At 44.9% G+C, this 26,722-nt stretch overlaps 1 protein-coding gene across 1 annotated transcript; it reads right to left on the bottom strand.

Annotated features, from left to right (window-relative positions):
- Positions 1-12,198: 12,198 nt before the first annotated feature.
- RGCC (regulator of cell cycle) lies at positions 12,199-25,078 on the bottom strand. Its single transcript, XM_012723327.1, has 5 exons — positions 24,853-25,078; positions 24,147-24,332; positions 15,740-15,847; positions 13,797-13,859; positions 12,199-12,543 (listed from the first exon to the last, which is right to left on the bottom strand). The coding sequence occupies exons 1-5, from the start codon at positions 24,899-24,901 to the stop codon at positions 12,536-12,538; spliced, it is 414 nt and encodes a 137-aa protein (XP_012578781.1). The 5' UTR covers positions 24,902-25,078; the 3' UTR covers positions 12,199-12,535.
- Between the last annotated feature and the right edge of the window lie 1,644 nt (positions 25,079-26,722).

Genomic DNA, 26,722 nt, shown 5'->3' with positions numbered 1-26,722 from the left:
GTTCTTTCTAGTTCTGTGTTTCACATGTATTTCCACCCCCTCACCCCTGCCCAATCACGTCTCAGATTGTGCAAATTCCAGGTACATCCAAAAATTCCCTCCCAAACAATCTCATTTCATCTCATTAGAACCGAACATGCTAAAGTTTTCATCTGAAGATAAAATGGAAAAATTTATGTAGAACGAGTATTCTTCGAAGTATAATAAGAGATTCTTACTCAGTGGTGATGGATCTGAGTCCCTGCCTTTTTGAACTTACCCCAGCCCTCCTCAAAATATGGAGATGACCTTCAGAACATGGAAACATCTAGATTCCATACATATCTATATGTAGGTTTGTAAACCATATTTTGCAAATTTATAAATTTACAAATTCAGTAAAGAAAACATTAGCTTGCTTCAGAAGGAACAACTACTAATACATTAGTCAGCTATTGCTACATAACAACCAACCACAGAATATTCTTGCATGCAGTTTGCTCAGGCATTTGTGTACTGACTGGAGGCAACCTGATACAGACTGAGCTTGACTGGACAGCTCTAAACTGCAAGTCTGGGTCAAATGTCTAGCTGTGTCTTTTCTCCTCCTTAGACCTGAGCTAGATGGCCAATGCAAGAAAAAATCAGCCCGACCATGCCACGTCCTTATGTGCATATCTGTTAACAGTCCCTTGGCCAAAACAAATGTCAGGGCAAGTCCAAAGTCAAGAACAAATAAACTCTCTCTAGTGGCAAGAACTGCAGGATCTCACGGCAAAGAGTGTGAATACAAAGAATGGAGAATCTAAGCCAATAAATCCATCTACAACTTGTAAAGTGGACATTAATTTACAAAAGGTAGGTTCCTCAAACAAAATAGAATCCAGGACAGCTCCTATTACTTTCTCTACAGCAATGTTACAGCCTCATCCCCAAAGCCCCGCTAATCCTGGAGCATTTCCCACATTCAGGTCCTCCAGAGGAGAGACTGTAGCTACAGACTCAGACTAGAGGACGCAACAGGTTAATCATCCTGGCAAAAACACAGAAACTTGACTTTTCTCTGTCCCAAGAACACCAGAGGCTGAAGGAGTCCTCTAAATTATCCTCAAGTCCATCATCCAGTTTGCCCTGAACCCCCAAAGTCCCATCATAGTGATAAAGAAAGTGCAGAGGGGCACCCCCATGTTTTTTGCTGCTTTACTCACAATTGGAAAGACATGGAAACAGCCCAAGCACCCAAAAGTGGATGACTGGATTAAAAAGATGTGGTACATATATACAATGGAATATTACTCAGCAATCCAAAAAGAAAAACTCATGCCTTTTGCAGCAACATGGATGGAGCTGGAAGGGATCATGCTTACTGAAATAAGCCAGAAAGAAAAGGAAAAATACTAGATGGTTTCACTCATAGCATGAGTATAAAGGGCAAGGGAGAAAATAATAATGATGAACAACTATATACCAGAGACCTTGTACAGGGGTGGAGTGGGAAATGGGATCAAAAATGGGGCGGGGGGGAAGTGCACTGGACTAAGGTGATGGCACACAGGTTATTTGGTGATAAGAAGCCCATGGTACAACTGAGATGGGGAAAGGCACAAAATGATGTAAAAATAAACTTATATTATTAAAAAAAAGAAAGTGCAGAGGGTCACATCTACAGTCTTCCTGAGGTGCTAAAGCCTGAGCTAAACACTATTATGTGCATTCTAAAAAGGAGTGTCATTGCTAGGGAAAGACCTTTCATCAGAAACCGTGGTGGCACAACAGGTTAAAGTGCAGCACTATGAAGCTATCAGAGCCACTGCAGCATGAGTTTGATCCCCAGCCAGGGAGCTGACTCACATGGCACAGCAGACCTCTCCTGTCTCGCCCACTGCTCCCCTCAGCAGTGTATTTCAGTAGTTCTGCCTGTTCTGCTCTCCATTCTGTCTTTGGTGAATCTTCTTGCCACCCTGCCTCCACCCCCAGCCCTACTCCTTTGGCCTACACCCCAGTTCTGTATGCACAAATAAATAAATCTTAAAAAAAAAAAAAAGAAAGAAAGAAAGAAAGAAAGAAAAAGATCCTGTTAATAGTGTAAGAGTAGTATTCTTTTCAAGCCCAATTCCAAAAGCGGCCTGAACCTTCAGTGAGCTGACTTCAGTCACCTGAGGCTCAGGGCCACACATCTCAGGTCCCAGACCTGCACCTCAGTGGTCATCCACATTCCCTCATCCACAGGTCAGGAGCGCTACCTTCTCCCGTGAAACACCGTGGGTGAGAGCATGCAACCTTCAGACTCACAGACCTGAGTAAAAAACTGTCTCCTGCACTCGCCACACGGCTTTAGGCAAATTGCTTACCCCTCAGGTTCCCCTTAGGTAAAATGGAGAAAACACTCACTCCCTCGTATGATGACTGTGCACATATTATGAGGTAAAATATGAAAGTGCCGTATAGCACCTGCCACATAGTGAATGCTCAGTAAAGTGCAGAAATTACAACTTGATGTGGAACGTATAAATCCCCAGGGAAGAGATATCTCATTCTTTTGAACTCTGAGGAGGGAAACCTGAGTCATGAGTCTTGTGTCTTCAGTGTTCGAAACAGTGCAAAGACGGGTCCGCACCTCAGAGGTAAAAGGAAAGAGTTTGGGTGGGTTTGGAATTCACTTCTCCTGGATACTCAAATGTTATAATGGGAATGTTTGCGCTCTTAGCAATAACATGCAAAAATGCAGGTGGCTGTGGTCAGTGAACTTTACTGTGAAAGATCCCCTAAGGCAGGAGCACCTGCTGCTATCTGTTGCTGTCACATGGTGCAAAGCAGGGCTCCCGCATCCTCTGGGGACTGACAAGCATTTTCTGCAACTGACTAAGATACTAGTTGTCATCGCAACTTCATTTTCAAAATAAATAGTGCTTTCTTTGGGCAAATTCAATGTATTTTCAAGCACCCTTGATTCAGTTTGCTAAGAATGTGTAAAGAATTTACCATGTGGCAGGTGTTTAGGGTATTTGAGACTGAAAAAAAGAAAAGAAACATTTTTGAGTTCCTGCTATATAAACAAACAGAAGGGTAGCTATAACCACCTGCTCTACTTGAAGGAGGGTAGGTCCAGAGAAAACATGTGTGAGAACAGGAATATGAACTATTAATATATAACAGGCTTTCAAACTAGCTTAAAAATTGGGAACTATCAATTTCATATTCTAGCAGCAATTTGTGCCCAGAAGACCCAAGAAACATCACTCATCTGCTTTAAGCATAAACTCCTTTTAACTCAGTCCAGCCAAGCTACTGACCATCATGTCCCAGGCACAAATCACCTCCCCAGGGTCAAGGTGTATGGCACCACCCACACCTGAAACAGCCCACCGTCCCAAGGAAGCAAGGTGTGCAACCCGCTAGTGGCTGACGTGGGTGTGGAGCAGACTCGTGCCAAGACAGACACCAGAAGTGTAGAGGAAGGGCCTGAGAGGTGGCCGCAGATTTCCTAAGTATTAACCTCACCTGAGGACCCAGCCAAGTGACTTGCTAGATTAGCTGCTTGACACCTGATGAACTCAGGTCTATGCCCATCTCCAGTAATTTCTTACCCCTTTTCCACGTATTACCTCACCCTAACCTGTGAACCATGGGGAATCTTGGAGCTTTACACACCAATCCTTCCTTCTGAAGTCATTAGTTCATCACAGCAACACTAACCTTGGTTCTGAGACTGGCATGAGCTGGAAGATGAGTGAAAGCCCTGGGTTACACTGAGAAGGAGCAGTCTCTGAAACTTCTACCCATCCAAGTTCCAAGGAAGCCAGCATCTGAGCCTGGAGTGGCAGGAAGCCCACCCAGCCAGATCTCTCCTTGGGAGGCAGCTAGTTTCTGCCAGAAGGGCAGAGCCAAACCCAGTGGGTCCCTGGGATAGCCCTGCTCCTCCTATTGTACTACAAACACCAACACCTGGCTCCCTCCTCTGAGCACTGCCCTTCCTGCAGGGCCCAGAGAATGCAGGGCACCTGTGTCAAACGCCTCAGGGGAATGATACAATTGGCACTGGAATCCCACCCCCCCCACACACACACCCACAACCCCTACCCCCACCCCAGACCTTCCTGAGCTTCTTAAAAGCTCTGGGATGGGTTCACTTACTATTGCAATCACATAACCGTCCCTCTTTAAGCTGCCTTCTTTGAAGATTACTTCATACCCCTTAAATGGTAGACTTGTTTACTTAAATCCCAGAACAGAATGTCTTTGCCTTCAGAAATGCCTGTGTGACTTCTGAAGCTAGGGTGCTAAACTAGAAAGGGTGTGTCTCACGTGACCATCACCTCTTCGTACCTCTGGATGAAATGGAAGGGAAATGCTGCCTTCAGGTGGGGCCCAGGTCAGAGCTCACTTTTAGCCCATCCTGAATCCTCTGTGCTCAGCGGTACTAGCCATGCACTGCCCTTCAAGTGGAATTCAGTTTCCTAAAGCTGGACAGCTCAAGAGGCTCCAAGCAAGGACCCAGACACAGGAAAAGCCACGAAACAGGAAAAGCAGGCCTCCCTGGCAGCACAAGGAGTTATCTGTAGTCACTGCAGCAAGAGTTCGATCCCCATCAGGGGGCTAACACACACGGCACAGTAGACTTTTCCTGTCCCACCAGCTGCTCCCCTCAGCAGTGTATTTCAGTCAATCTGCCTGTTCTGCTCCCCAGTCTGTCTCTGGTGAATCTTCTCACCCCTTGCACCTCTGGCCTATACCCCGGCTCTTGTATGCATAAATAAATACATCTTTAAAAATCCTTTCAAGGACAAAACCCCACATACCTGCCTTTAGAAAGCACTGTCCCTACACCCTGTGGGATGGATGATAACCTGCCCTCTAAAAATGAAAAACCTCAGGAGAAAGCAGACCCCAAACCTCCTACACACTCACCACTAGATTAGGGGGTCCAGCATGAGCGAGAATCCCTCATTCATCCTGGGTACCCTGGAGAGCAAATGGCCTCAATGGAAGCTGAGAGTAGAAAAAATTCGGATAGCTAGTCTCACAAGGACAAACAACAGAAGTTAGGGATGATGAACTAAGCTTAAGCTAAACCGTTATGGAAGTTTCCAGAAATCTGAGATGGGGTCAGGAGAGATTTATCAGCCAGAGGTGGGGGCAAGGAGGATTATCAATCATAGAAGACCAACCCAATCTGACCCCAAGGGGATCATTTCCATAATAATGCCACCAAAGTACATTACAAAAGAAAACCCTTTATTCTGACAAATGTAGGTGACTGCCTGCCTATGTCTTTGAAGGGGTTTATTTTTTCCTTCTTTTCCTTAATAATCTTGCCATGTGCTGAATGGCATTTTCTGCTGACTTCTTAGAGATCCAAGAACCCCACACACCAAACCCCATCGTCTGAACCACAACAGCTACTTTCTTGAGTAGCATTAAATTTATGACAATTTTAGGGGAGTGGTAACTCATAACCTCAGCCCTTTGAAATGAGGGGTTTTACTTGCTGACCCCTCAAGCCTCTTGGTTCTGACTACAGTCTCCCTACCCCTCTTGGATGGGCAGTTTAATGAGACAAAAAACAAGTGTGAGTACCAGAGAAAGAGAACCAGGTGTCTGCCATCTTAAAAGAAATAAAGTCGTGATGTTACTGGGTGATTCCCCAGGAAAAGGGGAGGTTCCAGGTTCCCTGTCCCACACAGAAGGAAGGTGGAGCTGAGCAGAGGGGAGAAGAATCTAGAGAGGAGATTGAAGGGGAAGGAAGCAGGATGAAGCCAGAAAGAGCCTGAGGGAGGCACATGGAGCAGAGAGACTCGTCCTGGACTGGGTGAAACAGATATGGGTGAGAGGCCCTTGGGGAGGTTAATGATGGCAGCGTTTATCTTGATTTTGATTTTTCTCCTTTCCTCCCAGACTTGTCTGGCCATTGCTGACCCTTTTCTGTGTCCCAGCCATAAAGTGCTTTAGGCTTGAGGCGGGATTTCAGGCCTTGCTTTGGGCCAATCCTTTTTGGGTGGACTTTTACCCACGAGGGGGATGTGTAACTTTAGGTGCTTGATTTAGAAACTATATTGCCTTTTCTCTATTTCAAACTAATTGTATTAAAGTTTCTTTCCATTATAGGTCTCATATCTTTTGTCTTGATGTGGCAGATGGCAGAATATATTTAGAGCAGGAAGGTTTGGTGGTTCTGGGATGCCCCCGGCCCTGCCCTGTAATGTGATTGTCCAACACAGTCTTAATTATCAGGAGAAAATGCTAATCTGACCTTTTGGATCAAGTTAATGCATTTGCCTCTTTTCTCTTCCCAGGGGCAAAGCAGTTTTGCCTTTTAAAACAGGATAATACAAAAGAAAGTGGATTCTGGCCCTCAGACGCACTGGAATTGAAAAGGCAGAATCCCCATCATGAAAACTTATTTCTTCAGCGTTTCAGTATCCTAAATTACACTCATTTGTGTGATGTTTGGAACGCCACTCAGCAGCCCGCCAAGGAGAAGCAACCTCTTCACTTTCTCAGCCAGGATTTAAAAATTAGAAAATCAGAAGGAAAAAGAAAAATATCACATGGTTTTATTACAGGGCAACCCAATGTGAAATTTTACTTATACACAGAATACAGAGAAAACAAATCAAGTCAGGAAAAAGACCAAACTTGCAAGCTGACCTGAGGCAAACAGCACAGGAAGGGGAGGGTTGAAAGGATCAAAATAGAGAGGAGCATGTGGGACTATGGTGATGGTGGGGTGCTCTGTGGGTGGGAAAACTATGGGCAGTGCAGGGGAGGGGAGAGATCAAGTACAAAAATGAACAATGATGTAAGAAAATAAATAAAATAAAAGTGAAAATTAGAAAAGCATCCAGATGTCTATTTCCAGGTGACCTTCCCCCCGGGGGCCAGGGCCTCAGCCTATTTTATAACCTCTTTGAGTTCTACCACTAATCTTAGCACAAAGGGCTTCCTCACAGCAAGGTGACCTCCCTCTCCAGTGTTTTTCTGGTCCCTGTACTCCTGGCGCCCGGACCTTATGCAACTTCCCTTATCTGCTTCTGCAACTGGTAAGCAAATGTCCTTCTGGACACAGCTAATCTCTCTATCAGCTCTAGATCCCTTGAGATTACAAAGGTTAATTATACTTTTGGTTTGTGGAGCTCATTTTTCCCCAAGGTACATTCGGTACCTTCTTGTCTCTGATTTTGCCTTCCTGAAAATTTTTTTGTCTGAGACACAATGTTTGACTATTTAACCCTTCAACACCAGCCTCAATTTTCTTGGGTCCAAAGTGAGGCAGTTCAACTACAGGGGTTTTTTCTATATCAGCTAAAGAAAAGACAACCATTTGAGGACAGAGCTGGAACAGGGGTCAGAGCACAGCACTCCACTGTGTGGAAGCTGTATTGCCATCCACCTTCCAGAATGATCCTTACCTCCATGTTCTTTTCAGTGCCCTTTCCTTCAAGTGTGCTCACCTGCCAGAGGCCATACCGGGAATACCCTCCTTTTTTTTTTTTTTTTTTTAACCATTACAGGTTTAATAAAATGGACACAACTCAAAATAGTCAAGTTGAAGGAGAACACCAAGGGAATATAGTATAAGAGGTGCAGTGATTCCATACCCTCTCCAAGCACACCTCCCTTCCAGCACCTCACGATATTCACCAACCTTGGAATTCTAAATTCCACTCTGGCTTCCCAAGTGATCCCAGTACTTATTCCTTGCTCCTGCACCCCTAAACGGGCCCAGCCTCCTCACTCAGAATCCCTTTGTTGTAATGACTCCTCCCTTCCCTTCAGGGGCTTCTTCCTGCAGCTCTATGCTTCACCCTCAAGACATCCTAGTAAAGTAAGGGGTCACATTGTGGCTCTTCCCCTCCTAGACCTGTTCTGTCCTGGGTAGTGGCTTTCTTTGCCTCAGAACCCAAGGCCAAATCCTGACTCTTCTGGTTCCAGAACAGGCTTTGGCCCTGTGCCTGGGACAGCAGGTCACCCGCCTCCTCAGAAGGGAATGGGCCCTTCCCATGTGATGCATGAAAACTCAATTACAAAGGTAATCCTCTTTTGTAATGTTGACAAGCAAGAACAAGTCACAGGAGGGAAGGCCAGTCCAAGCCAAGGCAAGTGGTGCCATAACTACCAAAGGCCACTCTGCTGACAGCTCAACATTGAGGCTCCAATCTTCTATAAGTCTTCCAAATGAGAGCTCGTGGCTTTTCCCCTACTCATAACACACACACGTGCACTTACAAGCGTATGTACACATAAGCACACATATACATATGCACAAGTACTAACATGCACGCATGCACACGATTCACATACAGTGTGCTAACAGTGTGCTAACACTGTGCTCTGTGCACCATGGGACTCAGAAGATTTTACTGACTTTAGAATCTCTAAGTTCTGGGAAAAGACTTGAGTATTGTGCCAGGACCAGCAAGCACCTAGCATCAGACACACAGCATTGACTAGGAAATCTGATCTTCACCCCTACTGCCGATTAGAGTGCCTGAATTTCCACCCGTGGAGATTCAGTCCTTTTGGCTCAAAGACCTCTTCACAACTTCCATCTCCCTAGGAAGTCATAATTAGTGGGGGGGAGGGACTATTACGGGATCCCAACACCAGTTGTAGTCCTGGATCAAGTTTTTAGCTACTCTGGTAAAGTGGGAGCAAGGGCCTAGAGAAGAAATATCAGAAAAGACTCGCAAAAGGGCAGACAGAGGGACAAGTACCCCATCCTATAGCCTACCTGGGCTGTGGAAGAGTCGAGACATATCAATCACTCAGAACATGTGAACTGAGCGGGATGAGAATGACGTGCCAGGAACCTCGTAGGCACTGAGGACACCGTGGCAAGTCAAACCCGAGATGGTCCCTGCCCTCATGGGGAGAGTCCACATGCAGGAAGGTTGGGAGAAATTAATTAAAAGGTCACATGAATGAACTTGTCATTGCAAACCAAGATGAATGCACCTACGTTTCTGCAACAATCGTACCAACAAGTCAACCTAGGTGGGGGATCAGGAAGACTTTCCATAGAAGTGATGCTTGAGCTGATTCTAGCATAAAATTAACTAGAAAACGAACAAAACAAAAACAGAAAAGTGGACATTCCAAGCAGAGGAAACCTTGTGTGCAAAGCCCCTGTGGTGCCAAGAGCACCTAATACTGCGATGTGCATAATCTTTAACCTTCAGTAAACTCTGAACTTGGAGGAAAATATCCCCTTCTAAAAATGTGTTTCCTGTTCCTTTTCCCTTTCCCTGCCGCTTCCCCCTTGCCCTTAAATCAATCTGAGTGACACAGAGAAGGTGAGCTATGCAGGAGAAAGCCTTAAAAAAACAAAAGCTGCAGACAGCAGTTATGACAGCAATTTCCTGTTTGGTGTCTCTCACCACAAATCTTCTTTGTCAAATAAATTAGCACAGAAAAATATTTTGGAGAAGGGTGTGGGAGACATACACACTGAAAAGCCAAGAAAAAAAAATCCCATCTGCTTTTCGAAAAGGGGTTCACATCTGAGGTTCAGGCCAAAGTCCCTCAATTGTAGTATCTGACCAGGGGAGGACATTTTGTTCCCCTGGAGCACTAACCAAACCAAGGCCTCACTCTGTCTGGTCCCATCAAACCAGACTGCTGGCTTTCTCCTATCAGATAAGGAACAATCGGGTGGAGGCTGTCAGCTACACCCACTGTGGGAGCTAAATTTGCCTTGGGTGCAGGAGCGCAATTTCCTTGTGACAACGAGGCTGTAGAGGGTGTGAGGCTAACATTTTCTGTTTAATATAAAGGGACCCTCACTAAGGGGATAAAGAGTCACACTTATATTTTGAAAATGAGCAGCCATAGGCTCTGGAAGGTTACTTAAGTTGCCCAGGTCACCCAAACTGAGGATGGTAAAGTGGGACTTTAAACCTGGTCTTGTGTGAAAGCCCACCAGTTTCTCCCCTCTTTGCCCACTGCAAACTTACAGGGATATTTCAGAGGAAAAACTTCCTTGGGGTCCCCAATCTCAACTGACAGCCCGTGGGCCACCCAGCACCTACTCAAATGTGCCCTCAGCTCAGACAGGCCTTCTCACGCCCAGGGCAGACAGGCTATGTAGCCACCTCTGTCCTAATTTCCCAGAAAGAGGCTTCTGTTGTTTCTCATGCCCCATCCGGAGGCTGGCTGCTGTCTGAATAGCCGGGCTGGCACTTGATCCTCTCACATTGGGTGTGTGTCATATTTTTTGTTTTGTTTAGCTTTAGTTATTCCTCCCAGAAACTAGAACAGAAAATTGTCAAACTCAAAACATACTATTCACATCCTACCAGCACCACATGCTCAACATTGGGTCTTGTTCTGCTCCAGAATAGCCTATAAGCTGACACCCTCCACCTAACAACCAGGCAGTTTGTAAGGGCCATGCTGTCTGTACGGAGTCTTAGAGGAGGAGCGCAATGGAGCCTGCTGGGAGAACACCTATGATGGCATTTCCAAAACATGTTCCAAGGAACTTACTGTACACTGTTGGCAACCTTTGTGCACACACACACACACACACACACACACACGCACACGCACACGCACGTCATTTAGTGGTAGATTTTCTCAAAGCCCTCAACTGTCTATGATAGATAGATGATTAGTCCAAATCCCAGCCTCTTTGACTTTTAATAAGAGAATGCTTAGATTTTAGCTTAGCACATATCTACCCAGGAAGAGCCTTTCCCCAGCTTCCCTTGCAACCAGGATGATCATCTGATTAAGATCTGCACAAGGAAAAATGAGCAGAAGTGAATATACTAAAATCACTGAAATATATACCTTAAAAGGATGAATGTTTACAGTATATGATTTAATACTAAATAAAAATTTGAGTTTGATCCAAAAACCTACCCAGGGCTTGGGGTAAAGAGGTTAAAGAAGAGGCTATTTAAGGTCCCAAGTGTCCTAAATTTCAGATCATATAGAGATTTTTTTGTCACTATAAATAAAATTAAGTCATTGTGTTTTGGATTTGTGTCCTATAATAATATAAAGATGAGATTTAAAATAACTTGATTTACATTATCAACATAGATCTTGTTTATTTTAGAGGCTGTAAAGATAGAAAATTATGGTCTTCCTCTTTATATGCCTCTTCCTAATCTCCATAAAGGCAGGTACTGGGGCAGGAGTGAGTGGTCACGTCTTCCAAATGCAAAGCCCAGTTATGGACAGTCCACCGAAGTCACCTTAGGCCCACATCACAAAATCCTTGTTAGCATATATATTTTATAAAGGTAGCATTATTTTAGGGCCCTCCCCGGTGGTGCAATAGGTTAAAGCACAGCATCGTGAAGCTGTCCAAAGCCACTGCTGCATGAGTTTGATTCCCAGCCTGGGAGCTGACCCACATAGTGAGGCAGACCTCTCCTGACCAACCCAGTGCTCCTCTCAGCAGTGTATTTCAGTCAGTCTGCCTGTTCTGCTCCTCACCCTTTCTGGTGAATCTTTACATGTCCTGCACTGCTGGCCTGTACCCAGTTCTTGTATGGATAAATAAATCTTTAAAAAAAAAAAAAAGACTATTATGGGTCTCTCCCTGGTGGTGCAGCGGGTTAAAGCGCAGCACTAAGAAGCTAAAGCCACTTCAGCATGAAGTTATTCCTCCCTTCCCAGGGGGTGTCCCACATGGCGAGCCAGAGGCAGAGCTCTCCTGACCTGCCCGCTGCTCCCCTCAACAGTGTACTTCAGTCAGCCTGTTCTGCTCCCCGCTCTGTCTCTGGTGAATCCTCTCACCTCCTGCACCTCTGGCCTGTACCCCAGTTCTGTGTGCATAAATAAGTCTTAAAAAAAAAAAACTATTATTTTAAAGTCTTCTAGTTGCTCTAACTTTCTCTCCTATTTAACTTTTGTATTTTGAGTACAAGGGGTATTTCCCTTCATTGAAGGAAAGGGTCTATAGTGCCTAAAAAAGGTGTTAAGATATGAGAAAGAGGCCAGAGCTAGAGAAACTCAGAAACTCAACTTCCACTAAAACCACAATCCTCAAATTAAAATTTCCTATTAATCATATGCCAGCCTCCTCCTCCAGAGCAAATGAATAAACTTCAAAGTAAGACTTTAGGTTTACCGTCCTAGCATCTAGTAATTTGGCAACGCCCAAGGCCTTTGTTAAAATCAAGAGGCATGTTATTCCCATTAGAATATTATTTGAATAGACGTATATTGAAAGAAAAAAAGAAGCAGCTTATAAAATACAGACTCCAGTTCAATTTTTATTTGTATACAAAAATATATTATAATGGGAAAAGCATATTATTGTTTCCGACTATATATAATTAATTACAAATATCTTCATAAAAGCACTTTAAATTATAGGTAAGCTATGTTTTTAGAGAAAATACAGTATTAGCATGGGATGTCTGTTCTAATTCGCTACAAGCAGGTAAACAAAGTCAGTTTCGCCATCTACATTGCCTGGAGATGAGCCTGAGAATGGCCTGGTAGCAATAAACACTTGTCCCCATCACCTCTGGCAGCAAATTCTGTAGCTGATTTTACCAGGTCCTTGGAGCTTTGATACAAGGGCCCATAACTTCTTGTTTCACATACCTGTAAGTAGGAAATGGATAAGGTTATTCACCACTAGTTTAGCAGCCCTGTGCTTAACCAGATCACAACAACTCAACAGGCATCAAAGCACCAAACTTGCAGGTTTCCCACACTGTCTGACGGCCTGGAGTAACTACGCAGTGGCTGCAATTTCCACAAAGCAGAAAGGCTTGTTGTATCAGTCTCATACAAACTGTGCTGCAATTACACTAATCTCTATCAAAACAGGCCTCAGTCCCCTGCTGTAGGATAGTACAGGGTGTGAGAATGTAGGCACTGAAGTAGGGGAGAAGACACAGGCCTTTCTTACCTCAGATGTAGGCCTGTTTGAGAGAGTGTTAAGAAAAGCTATTTTTAAATAAGCAGGTTTGGACCTAATTTTTCATACCTGGTTATTACCAGAATGTAAAAGAAAAATCTAATAGAAAAAAAAATATTTCCTTATAGAAATATCAACTGTTTATTGAAAAATTAAGGGGCTTGCCCAAAATTCTCCAAGCCTGCTCTATAACTGAACAAGGTCCCCCAAGAGCCGAGTTGCTGCAAATTCTATCTCGGGTCTTCTCTCTGGTCCTTCCAGCCCTTGAAATCTGTCTTTCAGAAACAGTGTGTAGCAGGAGTGTCAGGATAGCCTTCTTCTAAACCTCTCCCCACACTGTTGTTAAGATCCAATGTCTTCAGTTCCCAATATGTTTGATCACACAAAATGGGATACTGTTATTGTTACTGCCAAATGAAAGACAAGATATTGTGTCCTTAATCTAGGTCTCTCAGTAATTGGCATGGGGCTTTGGCTGGACGCAAAGCCAATGCTCTTTTGGAACCTAACCCTTGAGAAAGGAGACCTCATCTAGCTCCTGTATCTAACCTGGGAAAATGTCCCTGGTCCATGAGATGGAGCCTTCTGTCTGCTTAGCACGTCTGTGTGGTGGATCCATTCACTTCTGCTCTGAAAAGCGTATCAGGCCACCATGATTAAGCTCCAATCTTGCTCTAACTACTACTTCACTCGCCATTTCTCAAACAACACACCATTGTTTGTTGGTGACCTATTCTCCTGTTTGGAAAGGCACATTGATCAACTTTAACATACGCCTTATCCTTTCTGAGCCACCAGGGTCCTGTTTCTGAAGCTAAAGAAGGCTTATGATGTAACTCCCTCCCTCCAGGCAAGCTGGTATACATTCTTGCACTTTCTCAGAGGTGTCAATCAGTTTTCTGTTTGATTTTTTTCATGCTAGGCATGTACTCACTTGCTAATGTCCTGTCAAGGTCAGCAATAAAGTCTTCTAGCTCTTTCGTGTCTCCTAGTTTGGCTGAAAAGCAAGAGTTCAAGTTCAGTTTCTATCAAAGACAGCTGGTGTTGTGACATTTTCCAGTCACAACCATGCAACCCCATTCTGTCTCTCTCCATCTTCAGAGAGATGCCCTGTACTTTATTGAGAGTGCCCTGTACTAACCCCACATATCTGCTCAACACAGTAACTTATTCTCAGATTAGCCTAAATGTTCTTCATTTTTTAGGTCATCACCATACACATATCCTCCTCCCCCATTCCCACCCCAGCAACCTGGAAGAAGAATTTTCCTTCACTGCCTGTAAAGTTACATGGGAACAAGTGTGTTGGATGAGGGTGATGGCACATAGGTGAATTGGTGGTGGGAAGCCCACAGGAATTACAACTGAGATGGAAAAAGGCACAAAATGATGTAAAAATAAACTATTATATTATTTTTTTAAAAAGCTATATGGGAGCAAGGAGCAGGAAGAGAAGAGCAAAAGTTCCTTTTTTTTTTTTTTTTAATGGTGTAGAATTTGAGTTACCAGTCAAAAATATTTGCTGAAAGAGAGAACATGCACTGTACAGAATGGTATAGAATGGATACTCAGTTTCAGTAATTCCTGCTAAACTTCTCTTAAGTCATTCTATTTCGTGATATGACTCCAGATTGATGTCACAACCTGACAGTCCCGCCAGTACATGGAAATGGAAGGTGAGGTGGGATTTAGGGGTCAGGACAGCCTCGTCCCATCCAGGTGTCTGCAGAAGATAGTGAGTCCTCATCCTGACTTTGTTCCCTCATATTCTATGTACTTTTTTCTGTATGTCTGCTGTAGAATTTATCACTGATGCTTTCTCTGAAATGCATGACTAGACATTTTTATTAATTAACACCCACTAGGCACAAATGGCTCATTGTTCTTGGCTTTTAAGCCAATGTGCCACCAGGATTTTGCCCTGTCTTAATTCCTGTCTCTTAAGGATCAGGTAGCAAATCTGTGCACATTTTAAGCTGCTTTCTAGACCGCTGTCTCTCTGAATTCAAGTAGATCCATTACAGACTGAGGGTTGGACAAAGGCAGAGTCCCCAGTGGCTGCTAACATTGCTATGTTGAGAAGAGAATTTTAAAATGCCTTTTTTGAAAACTAGGGAAAATCTATCCTAATGCCAGAGTGAGAAAAAGGATAGGGTCTTCATATTTCTTTTTAATGATGTTCCCTTTTTTGCATTCTGCGACTATTTTCAGCAAGTATAACATTTCTTAAGTAAAAACTCCTTTTGTTTTCAAAAGGGCACTTGTCCAATATAACAGAACATTCAGCTCTCTAGCTGGAAACACTTTTATTCACTCCAAAAAATAAGAAACTGGTCATGCATCTTTAAAAACTTTTTAGGAGGTCTATTAATATCACAGCTGAGACAGGCTGGAGCTGCTATTTTGAATTATGTTAGATCATCGCTTTTCTCATAATGATGACCCATTTAATTGCTAAATGGGTAATCTGAAAGCATTAGTTTAATAGTTAATGCAATAAAAAGAATCCTACTTTCTGCAAAGCCTAACTGCTGAGTTTTAAATTCTAGAAGCAATCAGTCTGGAAGAGCACTGTCATTATGCAGAGTCTTGATTACAGCACAGGAGAGAGAAGAGAGTCTTAGCCTACACATTGTCTGTCTCCCTGTGAATTCAGTTTCCCACCCCTGCCCCCACCAAATTATCTGACTTCATTTTCACACTGATCAAAACCCTAAGAATTGGCACAATGTACAGCACGAAGATGCCAGTGTTATCTACTTGACTTGCACATCTCGGGGAGATTGGTCAGGAAGAAGAGAGAAGAGAGAAGTGATTGAGAAATGCAGGGGAATTAAAAGACAAAAATTTCCCTCACATTGCAATGAATGAACTTACCTTTTCGAGGAGTGACAGAGGGAGAGAGCAGAGTCGGGGTTGAGTCTGTTGGAGAATTCAGTTTTTCATCACTGAAGCTGAAACTGTTCCTGCAAAGCGAACCTGCACCTTTTCAGGAATGAAAAAGGTATCCATTAGAAATGGTTTTCAGTCTAGTACACTAAGAACCAACAGTTTATCTCCAAAAGGCACAAAAGTTGTGAAATTTAAAACAAAGCCAAGCAGGTTGACTTCCAAATTTCATACATATGCCCCCAAATGACTTGAGGCATGAGTGTGCCTGTGTATGTAAGTGTACATCTCCAACCAGAAGCCCCAGAGGCCCTGGCGTCTCTAAAATAAAGAGCGTGAAGGAATGAGCATGATAACGGCAGCCGCATATCTGCAGAGCACAGAAGCCTGCTGTCCAGGGGTCTACCTGATCACTTGTTCAGCACACCAAGTATTTGGCGAGGGATGTTGGGGGTGGTTTTGGATTTTAGATATAAGGAGTGATCTTCCCTGAAAAATGTCCCTTCCACTCTCTGAGCCCCCAAAAATATAAACACTAAGTTGAATCCCATGACCGAATAATCTTCGCTGCCTGCTCAAGACAGGATCATGGTTTTCCTGACAGCCCACGTTCTGGGGATCAAATAGAGGGACAAAGATAATCACTTCTCCCAGGGGTTGTCTATTATAGACACTTGCAGCTATTTCATGTCTTCCTTTATTCTCATAGCCCCAAAGGCCAGAGCAAGAACCAGGAAAGGTCCCAGAGTAGATGGTGCCAGGAGCCAAGGGAATCTGCTCGAATCTGCTCGGCTTTTAAGCGCTCAAGTGCCCTTGAGCAAGACTGTTTCAGGGCCTTGGCTTACCCATCAACAATGTGGGAAGGTGAGCTAAGTAATCCTTCAATCCCTTCCAGCTCAGAAATTCTAAGATTCTATTTTTCTATGCCCTGCCAAGGAGAAAACCAGCCCATGGCGGGCCCTGGCATGTGGTTGTGACAGGAGCTGCTGGCTGAACTGCACCAACACAAGGGGCTCAAAGGCAGAGCAGGTGGCGGAAGCAGGATGTGGTAACTGAAGTCAAAAGGAACAGCCTCTCTGGTTAAGACAAAACACAAAGGCAGCCAAGGCTGTAGCAGAGATGAGCTCTGGAGAGGCTGTTCAGGTGGGAGAGAGCAGCTGACTTAAGAGGGCCTGACCAGGTCGCAATCCATCTTCAGATTCACTCTTTAATTCAGCACAGAAAGAGGCAAAAATATTTTCTCTGGTTGTCTTAACTAAAAATGCAGAAGGCTTCTGGTCTTGAGAGAATCCTCTTCATCCCCAAGAGGCTGCTAAAAGTTCTCTGGCACCTCACAGGTGCCCCTCCCATCTTCCTCTCCCTTCTCTGACCAGGTGGCCATCTTGTCTTTCTGACACATACACCCATCTTGTCTACTTTCTCTAAGTGCACAACCCTCACAATCTTTTCTCCTTTCAGAGAGCCAGTTCTGGTCACCTAGGACCACCACCTTTCTTTCAGAACTTTCATAATGAATACCTACGGAGATTCAAAACACTGAAGTTCAAACTTATATTTCAAAAATATATAGATTCCTCAGAATAGTGGTCTCCCTGGAAAAGAAAAGCTGTGTGATCAACAAAGTTTGAGAAACACCGATCACCTTGGAGATCCTCACTGTCACTCCCTTGACACTCTCCGAGAAGTCTGTGGTAAAGGAATCAGTTTAGCCCTAACTTTCAAGTGTCCATGACCATGGGACACATGTTCTATGGCACCCCATTAGCATTTCCCAGAACACTTGTACTTGGTGGAGCTCAACTTAGAAGCCCTTCTGCTGGCTCTGTCAGCTGAGCCCACCTCCAGAACAATCTGGATTTTCTCAAGGAAAAGCCTTTCCCTAATACAAAAAAGTGGTCACGCCTCCTACAGCCCTACAGTGGGACACTGCTACTTATCACTGGGCAATTAGTGGGACAATCACCATAGACAGAACCTGAGAAACCTGTGAGGAAAAGATAAAGTAAGACTAGGGGCAGAGAAACCAATGCCCTAAACCCAGACTTCTCATTCCAAGAAGAAGGAATGAGGCTCTCAGCACATGACTGTGGGCTCTGAAGGAAAACTAAGAGCATCATCCTAGCCCAGAGGGTCAAACCCAGAGACCTGCTGACCCAGAACTCAGTGGCCACACCTCTGGGCTCTATCTCCCAGAAGCAGTTGGCTCTTGAAAGGCAGTTTTACCACCACACCTCACTCCACCACACCCTATACCAGCCCCTGGCTTGCCTTGGATTTCATCTCTAATCTGCCCCTGCTCTCCAGCCTCTCCAGCAATCTTCCATGTACATGTACTCCTCCTTAGGGAAGGGAGAAGGGGAAACTCAAACTGTCTCTCCCTCTTACCCTCCTCCTTGTAAGAAAACCAAATGCCATTGAGTCTTCAGTGAAGGAATAACCTAGACATGGAAAAGCCATTTGCAAAATGTAGAGAGAAAGGATTCCTGTGATAGTTCAGAAACAGTGAGGTGATTCCAGCGGTTTGAGGCAGCTCTGAAGAGAATGAACCAGAGTACCCTGACTTCATGGCTCATCTCTTGCCATTTAAAGACTGGCATTAAGTGCTTTCATGATTAAAGTATTTTCCTCAAGCTTAAAAAATACATAAAGTTTTACTCGACAAATGCACTTGGAAAGCAAACTATTAAGTTACCAGAAGTTGCCTCTTCTCACTGACAAATTCATGTAACTATTGCTATGAGGGACATACCAGTTAGAATATCTGTGACAACCCATACTCACACACAGGTTTATCAGCACAGCAGATGCTCACTTCTCCCTCCCCATCCAAACACAAACACACACACCTCCCCCCACCTCATTGCCACACCTTGATGACCTCTACGTGCTCCTTCAAGCCTCTTTTGAGAATTTCCATGAACATTCTGTCCAAAAATGGACTCCAAGCTTGAAAATGTTCAACCATTAAAAGGATATCAAATTCCAGCATCCTCAAGCCAAACCTGCCTATGGTTTCTTTCCCCCTCTGGTCATACTCTACACACGTCATTTTTGAAAGAGCTGAAAAGTACAACCTCAAGAGCCCCCAAGCTAATCTGGACCCAGCAGAGAGCTGCCTCTACAGAGCTGTGTGTCAGAAGAGGGGAGAAAGCTGTGTGACCATGAAAGTCCCTTCCAACTTCCCTTCTAAGCCTCGGTTTCTTCTTCAGCAAAAGGGAACAATGACCTAGGGGCTCCATGTATGATACCAGTGGATTTCATGTTTATGTCCTAAAGTTCTAGGCAAAATGGCATGTCCAAGAGCAGTTAGGTCCCCACAGAAGAGTAGATCAAGATTCTAGACCTGGCATTCTCCTCTTCACATAGCAGCACAAATTCTTAAGATAAGTTCACCTTCAGAAACAGACTAGAACAAACCTCCTGAGAACAAGCCACCAACACAGAAGTAGTCCTCTCCTCACCCTCTGGCCAATGAAGTTTCATTCCCCATACTTTATTAGGCACGTGCAATCAACAAGACTAGGCACTGATGTACATAAAAAGCCCGACTTGCTATTCTTTCCACTTTCCCCTGGAACTCTAGTCCTTGCAAAGTCAGTCAGTTATTCTGATAAAATGACAACAACACGTTGCTGACTGGTCACATATTCAAGTACTATTGCTCCGCCATAAATAAAGTGCTGACATTAAGAGCAGTTCAAGGAACCACAGCACTGGTGACTTGGGAAAACTTGGCAGGTGGCAAGACTAGGTATTTTAGGACCTTGCGGCATTTACTCCAATCAGCTGGAAAGCCCAGTCACAAGTATCCCAAAGTCCATTAGTAATGCTCCTAGCAAGTCCTCTTAGTGTGTTAAAGCCAAGAACCTCAAATTCAGGGACCAAGTTTTCTAAGGCACCATGAAAAGAAATGTAAACACATTAAATACACAAACATCTAACTTTAGGAGTACCAACAGAGCCTGAGAGATTCGGCTGCAAAAACAGGCTTGTTTCAAAGGTAAATGTGCTTTCTTAGTTTGGGAGCGAGGAGAAAGGTAATTTCAGGTTAGCACCAACATGTGCTGCTCCAGAGGGAAGTAAAACCACAGACATAAACCTTGCCCAGAGCTCCTGTAAATATAGAACAAGCCCACATGTTTAAGGCAAGCAAACTATAGTAATTAACTGAGAGAAAGAAAGCCTTGGACCTGCTTCCCTTTGCCACGGGGAATGGTGAGTAAATTCTAAATTCTGACAGCCTGACTAAAGTGGGATAGAACAGGCAAGGGCCTCTTTTCTTAGTTTCCCCACTGTTGCCCCAACTTCCCTTGTCAACTGCTCCGTCCCTCTGGACACCTCGCCACCAGAGACCTGTCACGCCCCTGGAACTTCCAGCAACCTGAGAGCTCCCAACACCTCAATCTTGTGGACTTGGACAAGTCCAGCTTCTAGTTTTGATTTCTATGTCCTATCAGCAGGTATGCTCTGTGTTATGGGGCGCCCAGGGTCCAAGGTCCCAGTGCAGGCTCCAAGAGTCCAGGCAAATATAAATAGCTGTTCTAAGTCTTGCACTTGCTAAAGAAACCATTTAGTCCCTTATTCCTAACATGCCCTCACTGTATCTTCACAGCCCCTGCGTACACAGTAGACTGCAGACCTTTTCTGTTAAATTGAAAGCCATGTCTTACCTCAAAGGAAAAAGCTACATCAAAGATGTAACCCGTGCCACATTTCAAATTCAAGTAAATATTGTAAACTTCTTATTAAAGCAACCAGAAGAAACAAATGAACAAATTGGTTAAAATTCATTAAATTATGAGGGCCCTCTCTGGTGGCACAGTGGGTTAAAGCACAGCACTAAGAAGCCAAAGCCACTTCAGCATGAGTTCAATCCCTGCTCCAGAGGTGGTCCACATGGCTGGCAGACCTCTCCTGGCCAATCTGCTGCTCCCCTCACAGTGTACTTCGTGTATCTGCCTGTTCTGCTGCCCACTCTGGTGAATCCTCTCACCGCCCCTGCACCTCTGGCCTGTACTCCTGTTCTGTATGCACAAATAAATAAATCTTAAAAAAAAAATTCAGTAAATATGAGATAAAACTTGATTAAACACTTGTGGCATTATGGTGTGTATCTATAGGTTTGAAAATGCTAAAAGTCTTTAATAATAAGTTCAAACCAAAGATGTTTACTATTCTTGAATCATGTCTGAGTATCAAGTTCGAACAACACTACCCTCACTCCTAATTGCATTGCCTTTTTACTGCTGAAATTAAAATTACTCCCACTGAAGTGCTTGATATTACCTGTTGGAACACAAGTCCAGGGAAAGGAACAAGGCTATTTTGCTTAGATGACTTCCACCTCTAACCTCTGCCAACTTGAATGTTAACCGTACAATAAAGATATCTTGTCAATTGTTCTTGGGGCTCACTTCTTTTCTTAGGAGGATTCCCTATAAGGGGTACAGGAAGGAGTAATTCCTTGTTAAATTTCCATTCTCCTCTATGTAAATAACTTGCTTCTTTGACTTGAAGAAGAAATGTATATTTCCTTCTTTTAGATGCAAGCAACCTAAATCCTTTCTTTAATGGAGAAAAGGAAGTTTCTTCAAAAAACCGGGATGTGGTACCTCCCAGGTGGCAAAACCATTAGGACCCAGCACCACTGCAAGCTAGCCTAGCCTCAGCTGCTTCAATGTTAAGTTTGATCCCCTGCCTGGGGGGTGACCCACATAGCCCATCAGACCTCTCCTGTCCCTCAATCTGCCTCTTCTGCTCCCCACTCTGTCTCTGGTGAATCCTCTCACTACCACTGCACCTCTGTCCTGTACCCCAGTTCTGTATGCATAAATCTTTTTTTTTAAGTTTAAATTAAAAAAAAAAAAAAAGCAACCAGGGATGCAGTAAGTACAACTTCAGAGCAATCAAGCTAAGAAAAGTAGGGTGAAGAAAAGCCAAGGTAATGAGGATTTAGAGCTTCAAACATAGTATTTTCAGGCAAGATACTGACTCAAAGGTATCTGGTCAATGTTATGTAGCATGGTATGCGCACTTTCATGTTTTGTTGAAAGAATTAAAGAGAGCAAATGTTTTCTTCCCAGTCATGAGCTTATGGATGTTTCTTATCCTATCCTTTCAAGATTTCGGATAGAGAAACTGAAGTCTACTCATCTCCCTGGGTGCTAGTGACCCAACTAGATGACCACTGCCTTGAAGAGACATTGACAACACACCCCCCATTAATAAACAGACACTATCTAGTGTTCCAAACCCCATTTCCATTTCAGCCAACCAGCAAGGTCTTACTTAGAAAGGCACGTGCTACTGCTACTTTATCAGAAAAATAGAGATAACAGTGCCTCTCTTATAGAACGTAAGCAGAATCACACCATATAACACACTTAAAAGCACAGCAAAGAGGTCACTAAGTTAAGAGGGAACAAACAATGGGACTCACAATGAAGGCTTGGTAGAGTGAACTGCTGTTGTTCTCATCCAGATGTTGCCTTTCGGTAGACTAACTTTCAGATCTACCTCTATCAAACATTCTCTTCCCCAGAAAAACATCAAACAGACAAATGAATATAACAAATGTCTGTGCTCAATTCTTGGCAGCAATTAAAATACACATATTATGCTTCCTTAGGAAATTACCATTTAAATACATACTCTTCCTGCCAAGAATAAACAGTCGTGGGGGATAAGCTATACTATAGAAAAAACTCATGTCATCGGTCTTTTTACCCTCTCAATTACTTCTCTAACCACCAAACTAAGGGTTAGTTTAACAGTTAACAACAGAAACAGAGAGAAAAACACACATATACCCAAAGAAAAACTACAGACTATTCCAACTATCTCCTCCAAAACCATTTAAAAATGTGCTTTGTGTGCCTCCTCCAAGCTCCTGAAAACAGATCCCACGTCTGAAATCCTACGGGAGGGGGTGGGGGCTTGCAATCACCAGGAATGGGCGAGCTCAAGTCTGTATTCAGCTGAATGGGGCTGCACCTCAGAAGGGTTTGCTGTGCAACAGAGTGCCAGTGGACACACTGACCCAGCTTGCTTTCCCACCGGGAAGAGATTTGTGCTTGCTGAATAACTTGCTCTATGCCCAGGAGAAGGAGACATTTAAGTTTCCTATAGATATTGAGGCAGATTTCAAAAATTTTAGATTTTCCTTTGAAATTGGAAATAAGTCGTACAGCCATTAGCAACAAAGTCCAAAAGTACAAAATGAAAAATCAACAGTATACTCTTACAGTCCCTTTCACCCCAAAAGCTGCAATTAGATCTAACACTCAGGCAGGGCTGCCAAGGAAACTCAAACTGGAACTCGGGTTTCTGACGGAAATCATGAGAGTGGTGAGTGCCCTTTATCCCTTTTTAGGAGGCCAACTCATGTTTAAGTGTAGGACACTCTTTGCCCTGCAACAAGGGAGAGTTTGTGATTTCAAAAGAAGAGAATCATAAGGAACGGTCATTGCCTTTACTTCCAGTGTCAAGGGCAGCAAAAGAAATGACATTTACACCCATAACTCTTCTAGGGATTGAAGTCTCAAGAATGACCCAAAAGAATTTAAAACTCACTTTGAAAAATAAATAATCCACAATTTGAAAACCAACAATCACGTACTATTGGAAAGTCCCCCAATTTGCTGTTTGACACCTAAACAGGCATGCATAAATAGTCCTGCAGGACATTTTAATTCCTGGAAATTACTGTCTCTCTTTGGATACTGGTCATTTAGGGCAGAGAGACCCTCTATTATGAAAAAGATCATTGCAAAGTACCTCTTTTCCCATCTGCTCTGACTACCTCCTTCCTAGGCAGGAGAAAGTAGACCCTTTGGTGGGTGCCTACAGGAAGAGGGATACTTTATAAAATACTTGAACCCAGCAGTGCCAGGATATTTCAAAACCCTGAGATACTAGAGTACTAAGTCTGGTTGCTGAAGACCAGAAAAAAGTGCAAAGTTATTTCAGGCATCCCAAGAACATCAGCTTATGAAATTTATCCTGATTTCACAAATGTTTTCCCCCACTCCGATTCCTCTAGCATTTGCCCCACGTCCTCTGAAAAGTTACTGCTGATAGGAGAGAGACAGAGAAAGAGGAGGGAGAGGAAACTGGAAAGCCCTGGCTTGGGTCCCAGGAGTGCTCTCCTTCCTCACTACACCTGCAGCCGGCTGGCAGACCAGCCTGCTGGCCAGGGGTTTGTCCCTCGCTGGGCCTGCCACTCTGGAAACTCGACTCCTAGCTCCTAAACACTGCCAGGAGCTTCAGGGTTTACTGTGCCGTGCCCGCCCACCCCATGACTTACAGAGAAGCAAACTGAGGCCATAAAGGCCTTCCTGGGCCTCCTGGGAGAACCCAGGGATCCCGGCACTGTCCTGGAGGGAGCCACACTTACTCTCGGAGTCGCTGAAGCCGCTGCTGTCGCTCACACTGGCGCTGCTCCGTCGCTTCATGCGCTCCAGGTGCTCCTCGTAGTGGAAGTGGCGCTCCTGGAAGGGTGAGGAGAAGTCGGCCAGCACCGCGTCGAACTCGCACAGCGCATCAGTCAGATCGCCCAAGGCGGCAGAGTCTAAGGCCGGGGCTGTTGGCAGTCATGGAGGTTGTCAGATGGCGCGATCTGCGGCCACCACCGTTTCCGAGGATAACTAAACTCACTGTTCGCTCGTCAAGTGACAGCTACCTGGTCGCAGCTGCTACTTACCTTTTACAGTTTAATCCTCTCAACACTACCCCCCAAGAGCCTTTTACTAGTATGCCCACTTTGAGGTGAGATAAGTGAGTCTCCGTCCGGTGCAGCAAAGCTGCAGACCTTTTGATCACCCAGCTAAACGGCACAGCACAGCTTTTCCACTTGTCTGGAACTGTCCCCACGCTCATGGGTGCGGGCGGACCAGACCTCGGTGGGAGGACTGAGTCAGTACGCATGTTACCGGGGCTCAAACTCCCAGGCAGGCGTGGAAAGGGAGGCTGAACCCGCCAGGGGCAGGGTGGTGAGACTGAAGACTGGGAAGGGGTGGTGGGAGATAAAGGAACGATACAGGCTCCCCCTCTGGTTGTCACCCGTCTGCGGGGCCAGGGGTGTAACAAGGACCCCTACTCACCTGCAGCTGCGGCCGCCGCGGAGCTGCTCTGCACCGAGGGCGGCTTCATGGGGCAGCTTTTGCCCTGAGCACTTGCGGTGTTGACCTGGGGACCACGTAGACCCGAGGCGGAGTAGCCCCGACCTGCTCTCCCGGCGCACTCTCTGCTCTGCACTCGCCTCAGCCCAGGCGCGCCGCTCCCCTCAGCTCCGTCTGGGTCCGCTTGTCCGCTTTCTCCAGCGCTGCTGCACTTATAGCCCAGCGAGGCGAGGGCGGGACGGGGCGGGGCCACAGGAGCTGGGCCCCAAAGGTCTGTCCCAGAGCTGCGACGACGACGTCAGAGGACGCCCTGTACCACCCTCCATCCGAATGGCACCACCCTCGCCACGCGGAACTGCAGTGAGGAGGAGTCCTGGAGCCCGGGTTACTGCCCCAAATATTTACCCGCCGCTTTCCCGCGCGCGCCTTGACAACCTAACCTATGAAACTGTCTGTCATCAGTGCCTCAAAGAACTGACATTTCTGCAGCAGCTCCCTTGCTTCGTCTCGTGGACCTCAGTTTCTTCATCTGTGAAAAGGAAGCGCTGAGCCTGCTGAGTTTGCTGAAGGCTATGAGAGACCCAGAGACACAGAAGGTGGCTCCCACAGGCCCCTAAGCCCTATTCCCCAGGATTGCTGGTAGATGGAATAGAGAAAGTAAGGGGCAACACAAAATTGGTGGGGTAGAAGCCCTTATGACCTTAACTGCTTGCACATGAAGGTGGACAATGGAGGGGAGGAAAGGAGGATGTGTGTATGTGTACAGGAGAACTCACCTACAGGTGTGTGTGTGTGTGTGTGTGTATGTGTGTAGGAGAACTCGCCTACAGTCCTAAGGTGGGTGCTGGAGGGGAGGGTGTATGGTGTGTGTGTGTGTGTGTGTGTGTGTGTGTGAATTCACCTATAGTCCTAAGGTGGGTGCTGGAGGGGAGGGGTGGAGGGGTATGGTGTGAACTCACCTATAGTCCTAAGTTGGGTGCTGGAATAACTTCCAGCTCCTGGAACACCCTAGAACTTGCACTGCCTAATTCTTGTGGTTACTTGCCACAGGTGACTATTTAAATGGAAAACAATTATGAAAGTATATAATAAGAACACTCAGTCCTCATTCACACTAGACACAGTTCAAGTGTTCAACGGCCATCAATGCAGCATCTCCTGACCATAATCTGACCTCAGGAAAAGAAAGACAACTTAGGTGTCAGGTCCCAGCACGCACCATTGCCAGCCCCACAGCAACCCTGAGAAGTAGAAAAACTCCTGTTTTACAGATGAAGAAACTGAAGCAAAGACAACCATCTGCCATCTGTTGCAGGAGCTGGAAGTGGCCATAACTGGTCCCCCAATTAGATTGCTGGTCAGAGTGGGTCAGTGAGGACACGGAACTTCAGAGAATCTCAGTGGAGCTTCAGAGAATCTCAGTGCAGCTTCTATGAAGTGATGAAAAGACAGGTTGATTTGCAAAGCCCCGCCCTCCCTTCTTCCCTTGTATTAGCTGGAGAACTGAGCAGCTGGGAGGAAGAGCCTCCAACCCGATGAGCAGAGAGCCCAGAAACCACTAGGCAAGGTATGTGCATCTGTCATTCCAGCCCCCCCACACTTTTTCCATCTCTCTTTTAACATTTTCCCCCTTCTTTCTTCCTTTGTTGTCTTTGACATGCCCAGCCCACAGCACCCACTGGTGATGCTCTGAGCTAACCAAGAAGCAATTAATATGGGACCTGAGACCAAGTAGCTGCTTTCCAAATGCAGTTCTCATCTCATACTGCTGAAAACCCCAGCTTGGTTCTTTAGATATATATATATGTATATGTATATATATATAATAGTTTATTTTTACATCATTTTGTGC

This window comes from Condylura cristata, unplaced genomic scaffold, assembly GCF_000260355.1.
Source record: "Condylura cristata isolate star-nosed mole 26May11 unplaced genomic scaffold, ConCri1.0 scaffold00010, whole genome shotgun sequence".
Lineage (NCBI taxonomy): Eukaryota > Metazoa > Chordata > Mammalia > Eulipotyphla > Talpidae > Condylura > Condylura cristata.
The sequence above is the reverse complement of the archived record's forward strand: the minus strand, read 5'-3'. Positions and strand labels throughout refer to the sequence as shown.